This window comes from Kryptolebias marmoratus, linkage group LG15 (assembly GCF_001649575.2).
Source record: "Kryptolebias marmoratus isolate JLee-2015 linkage group LG15, ASM164957v2, whole genome shotgun sequence".
NCBI lineage: Eukaryota > Metazoa > Chordata > Actinopteri > Cyprinodontiformes > Rivulidae > Kryptolebias > Kryptolebias marmoratus.
The window spans coordinates 23,792,781-23,803,834 of NC_051444.1; the positions used below are offsets into that span (position 1 = coordinate 23,792,781).

Below are 11,054 nucleotides of genomic sequence, written 5' to 3' on the forward strand. Positions count from 1 at the left end.
TCTCTGGTCAGGCCCAGAGACGGGGAGAGACTGTTTTCTCTGCAGTGGGGAAAGCATGGCCGATGTGTCTTCCTAACCTCTTGCAAACAGCATGCCAGCACAAGTCTCAAACAGCACCTTCTCTATCCACTTGTAAATTCACCAGCTCGGCAGCACAGGAAGGGAATGTAAATTAGGTGTGACTAACAGCAAGATGGGAATCCAGGCAGTTTTTTTTTCCTCCCCTCCCCACCTCCCCTATTGCTGTTCTCCCCTGGCTGCTGGGGTTTTGTACACATCCACTTTCCTGCAGTGCTTGAGGCTGTCAGCTTGGTTTCACATGCAGAATGACTTCTGTTGGAGGTGTATAAGCTAGGCCAGATGAGGAAAAGAAGATAAAAGGATGAATGAAGCATTTAACCCCCCCCACACACACACACACACACACAAAAAAAAGAAAATATCAGATTTGTAATGGACTGATAGCCTTTTCAATTCATCTTAAAAAGCATTGGATGGCTCTTGTGCTCGCTGAAATGTGAAACTTCTACTGCCACATGTGATTTCTCTGAAACATTTAAGCTGTTTTGACCTATCGACACACATAGAGCAGATAGCTAAAGCTAGATTCAGCCTATTCCTTTGAGCCATAGGACCCACTCATACTTGGTAATAACATCTGTCTTGGGGTTATCTGATCAAGTGACAACCTCTAAGTACATCATTTAACAAATGGCATTAGATTGCACGTCCTCGCTCTTTCAGTCTGAGTGCACACAAACACGTAGACGACCAATGAATAGTGCCAAAGTATTGCTTATGTCTAGTTATTTTCGAAGCAAACACATCTTCAAGCGCCTCATTGATCAGTATATTCCAGGAAACAGCCCATTATTCTTATGCCTCACAAGAGGCGAGTCAGCTGAGCAGTCTGTCTTTCAGTTTGGCTCAGGACAGATTTGCATCCACGCTGCTTTGAACGCGGAGCTGCTTACGCCCTCTGAATCTAATCTAAGCAATCATATTTCAGTCCACCCTGATTGTGTCTCAGAAGGGGGATGTGTTTGTCTTAGCCAGGGTGATCTGAATACAATTCTTCTGTTAAAAACTGGTTATTATTAAAGGCCCAGCATTCATTGTAGGAATGCATATTGCCCGCCTTTTTTCATGATCTTAGTTTTACACTAAGATCTGCAGACCATCTTATGATGAGAAGGGACAGAGTTATGTCTCTTTTAGTCAGACCTCACAAATTATAGTTTTAGCAGCCTTATGCGACATTGGAATATGCCATCTACTACTACATCAGATTTTAGCTCAAAAGCTGTACATTTGACTAAGATATAGCCATTTTTGTGTTTGCTACAGTTGACTGTGGTGGCCATTTTGAATTAGGTTGACTCCAAACGTTAGTCAGCTGTAGATGTGCATCCAGTGATTACTTTCTGTAAGTTTCATTGAAATCTGTCCAGTGGTTTATGAGATACTTTGCTAATCGACAAACAGGGTTGACGCCAACAGTAATTGCCAACATTTAAGCAAAGATCTCACGTAAGGTGTTGTGCTCAGAGTATGTGTTTGGGACGATGCTCAGCTACTACCACACCAAATTGTAGCTCATTGTCTGTAAAATCAGTTGGGTTATAACCATGTTTGTGATTGTTAAGGTCGGTTGCATGACGACCAGCTTGAATTGGACTAAATCCATAAGTTAATCAGTTGTAGGTGTCCATTCAATGATTACTTTGAGAGTTTAATTTAAATCTGTCCATTTGTTCGTGGAAGATTTTGCTAACGGACAGTTTGCATTGGCTCCAGTAGTTAATGTCGAAGTTTAAAAACCAAATCTTATGCGATTAGTTCACACTCAGAGTTGAAGCTGGTTTTATTTCAGCTCAGTATCTTTAAAACTGACTGAGTTGTAGACATTTTTGTGTTGGCTAAGGTCACTTAGCTGTGGCAGGCTTCTTGAATTTGATTGACTCCAAAGGTTAGTCACTTGTAGATACATTATTGTCCTTTTACCATTGGCGGCAAGTGATGAAAACTTAAAATTCTTGATAACTGGAAACAAAACACCTTGTAGATTCTTTAAGCAAAATGTCTGAACTGACAATTCAGAGGCTTTGTCTGCAAAATGCTTGTGGGATCTTCTTACCTATGTATTCCTTGGAACGATGTCAATATTCAAACCACCCATTCCTGCCGTTTAGTTTGGGCTTGTCAGAGCCTCTTCTCTCTGAACTACTTCATTCTCTTCGTGTGACAGACTCTCAACTGGTTATTGTGGGAACCCGTTGGGAATCACTGTAACAGATCCTGTTGAAGGTGTAACATTCAATCACAGAAGCTGCTGGTGCTCTTATTTTATCTTCCCTTTTTCTGTGTCATCATTTGTAGGCATGAAGCAATTTCCTCATGTCAAAGTGTGTCTTCAGAAGGTGTGTTAAACTTGTGGTTAAAGTGCATGCTGTATGCATAGATGTTCTAGGTTTATTATTCAGGTGCATTGGGACTGATAGTGTGTGTGTGTGAAAGAAAATTACAATAGGAATACAGAATTCATCTTTTTTTATTTCTCAGTGCGTGGGCAGCTACTCTCACTGAAAGAGAAATAGCAACCAGCCAATTATTCCTGTGATTATTATTGCAAGGAAGCTGATGGACTGCATGTTATTGATGTCAGGGAGGATGTCAGCAGACCTCTATTTCATTCTAATAAATACTCTTTGCACTCCTGCCCCTGGATTTTCAGGGGATTATGTGCAAGCACTTTCCATCTGCAATGAGCTGCACTCTCTCATTATCTGCTATAGAAATATCATGCATGTAGTTATATTTGTTATTATGGAAAGAGACTATTTAAGTCTAGTGAGCGTATGAGGGTGTGTGTGTGTGTGTGTGGCTCAGTGTGCGTTTTACGGTCTCGATGATGGAGCTGGCCCACTGCAGACAACCTGTGCTTATTTTATGGCCTTCTCCCCAGCTGCAGCATGTGGGCAATAAACCTCTCTCCAGCAATCTCCAAACAGTGCAGCAATCAATGGCAAATTATCTCAGCCAATCGATGGTCCAGCCTTTTCTGTTCCCCCCCCCCTCTCTATCTCTCTCTCTCTCGCCTACCTCCACCGCTGTCCTCCGATGTGCACCCCATCGCTCCCACTCTCATCCCACTTCTCCTCCTTATCCCTCGTGTCTCATTTTTTTGCTGTCTCTCTGTTTTTCCCACCCACTTCTTCACACCTTCCCCTTCTTCCTCAACTCAGCGTTCCCTCCAGCTCTCGACTCCACAGCGCCTATTTGAAAGGCAGCCGCTCCACCACGGCCATTAACGACAGTCGCGTTCACACGTGGAATATTTAACATCGCAGGATTTCCTTTCTTTGAGATCTGAGTCTGTCCTGTTGTTGAACCAGGCATTGGTTCTCCAGGATATTGACCTTGGTTCTCACTAACTAGCTGCACTAGTTTTCTCTGGCATGCTAGAGAATATATATTAATAAGTTTAGGTAATTGCTAGAATGATATTTCTTGAACTGCTGCTACTCAGTTGAAGAAAGATAATAAACATGGTTTCCAACATTTTGACCTTTTTAATTAGAATTTTTCTTACTGGTATTCAAGACCTTGCGCTCCTTGAAGGAATGCTTATCACCCACCACCTTTCATGCCAGAGTTTTGAACTAAGTTCATCTTATTATAGGAAGGGATGGCGTCATAGCCGTTTTAGTCAAACCTTTAAAACTCAATTAAATATTGTCTTACGCGTCATTGAGAGATATGTTTTATATGCACTCAGAGGATGTGGTGATTATGACTCTCAACAACTAACACCAAATTTTAGCTCTATATCTATAAATTTGACTAAGTTATAGACTAATTTGTGTTTGCTTATGTCAATTAGCTGTGGTGGCCACACATGTTTTACCTTCTGAGAGTTGACCCTCAGCTACCACCACACTCAAGTTTTAGCTCAGTATCTCTAAAATAGACTATTTTAGCCATTTTTGCATGATTAGCTGCGGTGGCCATCTTGAATTAGGTTGACTCCAAAATTTTAATCAGTTGTAGATGTATATGCAATAATGAAACTTTTATTAAAATTCGTTTAGTGGTTCATGAGATCTTTGCTAACCCCACAAACACACACACACACACACAAACAAAACATTATCACCCTTTCGCCTTTGGTGGTGGGTGATAATTATTCCGCAGTGACCCTGAGAAAACCTCCTCTTTACAAAGACGGTGCTTAGTTTTACGTTCTACTTGTACACCAGTTAATCAGTGGTGGTAGCCAACATTTGTCGTCTTACAATGCCAGCTTTCTCCGCATCATTTCAGCTCTGCGACGGCCTCCACTGTTGGCAGAAATGAAATCGTTTTATGGCAGCAAAAGATCACATAGCCATTGGTATGTTAAAGAGGTCGTTCATTGTTATGAATCCCTCGGGAATGATCTCCAGACCCTGCAGCTACATTTTACCTTTCGGGAGCTTTGAAGTCTTTTTCGTCTCATTTGGTTACCTCTATCATTTTGGTTCACTTCTTTCATTTGTGTTGCAGTTTCAGCCAACAATAAACTGCGCTCTGTGGAAAACAAAACTGTGTGCACGGTTCGGCTACACCCACCTGTCTTTTGGTCTTTCATTGCAGACAGCACCTGGTGCTTTTATTTTTGGCTTAGAGGTTTCAAACGAGAGGTTTCAAGCAAGCTGAGACGCTACTAAAAGATGATTTTTTTTTTGTAGGGGGGGGTGCACTTTCAGACTGTTGATTGGTCAGAGAGGACTGTCACAAGTATTTTCACATGTACACAAACGTGCTGTGAAGATGATTCAGTTGGTATGGTTCTAACACCTATTTTTTCAGAGCTGGTTTCAGGCCACAACTGTTTCACTTTCACTATCCTTTTTTTTAAGAGGCAAGCACAGGCAGAAGTCTGTCCCGTTTCTCACAGTGTTGTTTTGATAGTCAGTCAAGCATCCTGTATGCGTGGAGTGGTTCACATCTGCAGAAGTAAACAAAGCGCCGAGTGTATTTACATTCACCAGGTGGCAATGGCTTCATAAATTTTAACGTTGCACAAATAGACACACTTTAGCTGGTGATATGGTGCCGTTCTGTTCCCAGCTTGTTTCGCTGCGAGGTAGTTAAATGACTCATCTGTGGAGCCTCCCAAGTCATGGAAATGAAGAAAAGCAATCTGATATCAATGTTTAGTATCTGACTCCTCTGCCTATGAAAAGGCTCGACAGCTTCCCACATGCTGCATTCACCTTTGGATTGCAGCCTTTACCTGTCATTGAAGTTGAAGAAATTTTACACTTCAGTTGGTATTCATGAGGGGCTAACTGTGCTGACATTGAGTAAGTGCTCTTTCCCCCCCGAGTGCTTGTTTTGACTGATAATCAAGCCCGTTTTCGTAAACGTCGACACACACCATCTCGTGGAAGCGTCGCCGTGTCGCGGCAAGAAAAAGTGCCGCGGCAAACTTTCCGCGCACCGGTTCGGGCTTTTCATCGCACGCCACTCCAATGGAAGCGACGGAGGACAGAACCAGTTGGAGGAGTTGAAGGATTCGCTCACTTCCCAGAAGAAAACGTCTGCAGATGCTGGCACAACACCGCTCTGACTCCGGCTTCACCGAGTTCAGCTGCCATCGCCGGATTTTAACAATGTAGTCATTGGGCGCTTATCGCCCAGTATTTATTTTTCCTTTAAAATACAAGCTACAGCGAATCTACTCCCCGGGACTTGTCTGCCGAATGTTTCTAAAAGCCCCTTTCAACTTGGTGTGAAAGTCTGTTAGGATGAATGCATCATTACAGTAATCTCGGATAACCTTTTGGCAGCGTTCGCCGAACAAAATTCCCGAGGGGTTTCCACACCTAAGCAGCGCTCGCTCCTGGCAAAACAGACGCACACTGACAGCCATTTAGACAGGCTTGGAAATGGTGAGCAAACAGCACTTTTCTAAACTCCGTGTTTATGCTGCTGCTACCCGCAGAGCTCAGCCATAACGTGACAACATGAAAAGAGAAGCACAAGTGACAGCCACAACCCCTGCCTGTCACACTTGTATCATTTTTTCCCCTTGCCTCAGCCATGGAGAAAACAGCCCGCTAACGCTGCGGCTTGACAAACAGGAGGCCTGTGCGAGGCACCGAGACACTGGGTTATTATTTGCTTTGCAGTTAAGGATAGGGTCGACACGGGTTATTGAAATCCAGCCAAGGTTGCTCGGCAGAAGAGGACAACGCTACAAAGCCCGGTTCGTGAGGACGAGCGCGAATGGAGAAATGGGATCAATATCAGGAATGCTGTATTGACGGAAAAAGGTTGCAGTTACGGTAGATTAGGAGGTCAGCTCTGGTCAGTGGCTGCAGGGGGTTCTGTTGACACCACAGCCACAAGCATTTATATAAATAGCAACTTGCTAAAGTCCCTCCTCCAGAGTGTCAGCTGTTTCCTCTCTGCAAACAGCCTCCACCAAGGCAAACATGCATTTTGTCAACATCAGATCATATCCATAGAAACTTTAACAATGGTTTTAATGTTTATATATATATATATATATATATATATATATATATGAAACAGTCTGCTTGTCAGCAAGTCTATGCAGGTGCCGTTCGCTGTTTCCACAACAGGATCCAAAAGGATTAACGAATGAATCCTTCACCGATGCGTTCTCAGCAGACAGGCGCAGATATTAACATTCTTTGGATTCATGAGTGCAGAGCACTGATAAATGAGGGTATTGTGTAATGTTTATTAGAAAATTGCTCGTAACATTTCCCTTTTTTTTTTTTTTCAAGAAGCTTTTCAACTATTCTGTTTGCACATGGTGGCATAAAGCATTTTTTTTTGGGGGGGGGGGGGTTAGAATGGAGACTGTTGCTGCAGATTGTTGTGTCAAATAAATGCGATGGCTATCAATTATAGCCCGCCCCTGTTGGTGTGTTGCTTTGCAATTCTAAAAAGGACTGATAGATTGACAGCCGTGAGGTTTATTTCAGCAATCATTTAACGGTTTCACGTGGTATGAATTGTCTTACGAGCTGGATTTCTCTCACTGAAAGCAGCAACCACAACACTTATTATGACCCGTTTCCTAGTTTTCTCTGTGGCCAAGTAGGACACAAGATTACACTCTTGAACAGACATTATCTTGACAGATCAGCATGTTTTCATAACACCGGTAAACATTCTGACTCTAAGCAGGTTTGACTGGGCCACTGTGGCCAAACCGCTGATAATCATGACACCTAAGTTTAATTTGCAAAGTTTGCCCTCTGTCTGCTTTTTTTATTAAATGTACAGCAAAAAATAAAAAGCTCCAACTTTAAACACAAGTAGGAGATTTTGCACAATAAAGTGAAACGCTTCATTTTGTCATATTTGGTGTAGGAACAGGACTCAGATGAGTCAAGAGGGCGTGGACCAGTTGGCTTAATTTAAGCTTATGAAACCAGATACAAAGATGCTGCGAAAGTAAGAAATTCAAAAAGGCACCCGGCTAGAAATGGGACATTTAGTTGTGGTAGAAATTACATTAAAATGGGAATAAATACAGACAACCAAGACCCAGGAGATCCAGACAGTAACATGACACAATAAACTGTAAATAAACTAAACAGACTATTTTATGCTAAGTATACTGTAATCCTGATTTTTACTGTCCGAACACTCAAATACACTTCATAAAATGTGCATCTTCAGTTCTGCCTTATAAGAACATAAACATTTTGTTGAGTTGAACTGTTTCAGCGGACAGGACTTGCACTTTCTGAGTCGTAATAACGGGCTGATCGGTAGAAGCCGATGACGGAGTGAGAAGAAAGTGTCGAACCGTCCACACCTCCATATGAAATCACTTAGATTTAATTAGGCCGACGTTTGAGCCCTCAGGCTTCCTTCAAGATCAGTCATCATAAGGCACTTGTAGGCCACACTGTGGTAACACAGCTAATGGTGATTAGCTAATCAGGCTTTACCGCTGAGCTGAAGAAAATCCGACAGCCGTTCACCAATCAGAAACAAAGAAAAATGTGAAAGAGCGCAGCCAGTCAGTCAGTTTTAAAGTGACAGAATAAAAACCTCCATCGTTATCATATGTTTTCAGTTAAGCTTAGTGCAAAAAGTCAAAACAATACATATAAGAGTATTATGTTTTCTAAATATAAGGTTTAGATTAGCCCGTCAAAGTGTACATCAGGCACCTTGATGTTTCAACCACTGCCTCTAAAAAACATTTGGATAGAAAGATAAGTAAATAAAATAAGTCATCATTGTTTATTGGCAATTCTTTTCTACTGTTTTCCAGTTTTTGTTTTTATTTCAAAACAAAAAACATTTTTTTTCACTAGTTTTAAAAATGGTGTGCCACAGGTATCCGTGTTGGCCCCCAGCTAATTTCTGTGCACATTTTATATATATATATATATATATATATTTGTTTTATGCTGACAACATCATCATGTTATCCTCTGACTCCTTTTTTTTTCTCCTCACCGTCAAGAAGGTTGTGTTTCCAGAAGTGTTGGTTGGTTTGTCTGTTTGCAAGATTACTTTAATCAAAATTTGTTCATTAGTTTTTGAACTTTCTTGAAATGTTGTGGTTGTCACAAGAAACAGTTGATTGCCATTTGGTTGTGATCCTGATCGGACTATTTTTTTAACGACGCTAGGGCCTTGATGGAGGTTTGAGCTCTCCGAGTGCTTTCATTTCATCTATTTCTTTCTTTCTTTTAGCGTTTATTTAATCTGAAAGGTCCAATTAAAGTAAAACAGGTCTGAGTAAAAGTTTCTTTACACAAAGAAATGGAGCAAAAGACTATGTCAGATTCTGTTAGAATAAAAAATAAATAAAAGAGGGATCAAAAGAGAGGGAAGAAAGTTACCTTAGAAACAATAAGTACAACATCTTGACAATTTTAGGGCTGTTCATAATTTGCAAGGTGTTTCCAAAATACTTGACATAGAAAAATTATAGTTTTACTTTGTAGTAAGCATTCACTTCAATAAATCTGATACGGCCCAGCTTTAAAAACCATGACCTGACTGGTATGGTTTTTTTGTGTCATACTTTGTCACACACTTTGCTGTCAAGACTTGATTTTAGTGTTTTCTTATCAGCTTTTTTTGTCCAATCTGGTCAAATTAATAATTGTGTGTGTGTTGTTGAATTGTTTTAATTCATTGCAGTGAATGTGTACTTTGTACAAAGCTGAACAACTTACGTTAGCCATCTACTTTAAGCTCTGAGTTTTAATATTGTTTCAGCACAAGTTTTCTTTATTGTTGCCTTTGTTGACATTGAATTGTGCTAAACGGACGCCTTTATTGAATAACCAAGTTGAAGTACATCTTGTTTTCTGGCTAACAAAAGCCATTTCCTAATCTCTTTTTGCTGTAGAACAAAAGGTCTCATTGGTCTTTTCCTTCATCATCTGGCTGTCTCTGTGCATCAACCCGAGGCCGCCTGTAATCAGCAGGCCTTGAGCTCTCAGAAAGGTCATTCTGTCCCTTTGATGGTGTTTTGATTCATCCCTTCCTCTTCTCTCCCCTCCCACCCTTCCTCCTTCTTCTTCCCCNCTCACACAGGGAAGCTGGAGAGTCACTATCACCAGGGTGCCAAGAAGGGGCTGCTCCCGTCAGCTGCAGACTGACACTGGAGGGGAAAGCTCCGGAGGAACATGGCAAATTATCTTTTCTCAAACAAATTGGTCTCAATCTGGACTGAGCCGTATTGCCGGTGTTTGCCCAGTCTTTGGTTTTAATTGCACACATTTGCAACACACACAAGAATTATTGGTAGTCGATGCAAAGATATACATGATGGCGTAAAGCTGTTCAGACAAATTTCCGCACTCTTCTGTGACTCTGTCTACGTAAATAAAAGGCTTTAAAGCTGCTTCTTGTGGGGGTTTTTTTGTCCAAAAAAGAAAATATTGCTGAATCGTTTCTTTTTAACCAATCGATTTTATTGAGCCAAATAAAATAAATAAATAAATGAAAAAAAATTATTTTTTAGCAAAAAAAAAACAACTAACCGCTACAAGAGAAATGCTTTTCGTGTCGCCTCACTAGAGGCAGGCCTATCATTACCCTGCTCACACTTAAAGCTGCATTTACACAAACAAAAGCACTTTGTTTAAAAAAAAAAAAAGAAAGAGAAGCCTTGTCATTAGTTTCAGTGAGACCATTTTATTACAGCAGCAGGGGGGAAATGGCGCTGAGGGTGACGACCAGCAGAAATAAAAAGCTGAAAATAGCTGACCCCGGCTCAGCCCTGCAATCCAGCAGCACCCAGAAACCCTCCTTTTGACTAATTTGTGTATTTTAGCGTGCTCCGTGCGTTTGTGCCGTATTATTTTCTTTGTTTACCTCACAATAATGCCATTAGGGGAACGAAATTCCTGCTGCTATCGCAACTTATAAAAATCGTCCTTTGATAAGCCTGCAGACTTTTGGCAGGAATTTCATGTCTTTTATTTTTTTCACTACGTGTAGCAACAAGCCAACACTGAGGATAACACTTGGACACGGGGATGTTTTCAGTCTAAACAGCAGGCCTTATCTGCCCCTGGGTGTGTCCTTCCTGCTCGAAACCACAACACTTCAAACCTGTTGCCCGCACTCTGAAACGCACCGGCGAATGAGCGCTGCTTACTTCTACCCCAGCTGATGTAGTGGCGACTCAATGTTCGTATATGTGCTCCGTTAGACTATTTGTGAGAACGTCTGCGGCGACAAGACTCGATCTCTGCAGCGCGAATGGGGGTTTAGTCAAGAATAGCCAGGAAGGAAGAGAGAAGAAGTGATAACGGCAGTGATAACGGAGGTTGACGTATGCAGTGTGTGTTAGTCAGCGGACTATAATGGGCTGACAAACACACATAAATACTTCTGTGATTGAGTCACTTCAGCTCGGAGTGAGGGGGAGCAGAACTAGGGCCGATAATCAAGAATAAGTTGACCTCGAACTATATCAGAAAACAACCTGTAAACTCCTTACTATGTGCCTTTTTTATTTGATCAGTCAGTCTCAGCATTTTCCATACGGCGGA

At 41.5% G+C, this 11,054-nt stretch overlaps 1 protein-coding gene across 1 annotated transcript in view; it reads left to right on the forward strand.

Annotated features, from left to right (window-relative positions):
• The window catches only part of trip4 (thyroid hormone receptor interactor 4), an 84,164-nt gene extending 74,266 nt beyond the window's left edge, over positions 1 to 9,898 (forward strand). Inside the window, exon 13 of the mRNA XM_017414195.2 lies at positions 9,589 to 9,898. Coding sequence (XP_017269684.1) covers positions 9,589 to 9,653 — 65 coding nt within the window. The 3' untranslated portion in view covers positions 9,654 to 9,898. The remainder of the gene's footprint in view (positions 1 to 9,588) is intronic.
• Positions 9,899 to 11,054: the final 1,156 nt, after the last annotated feature.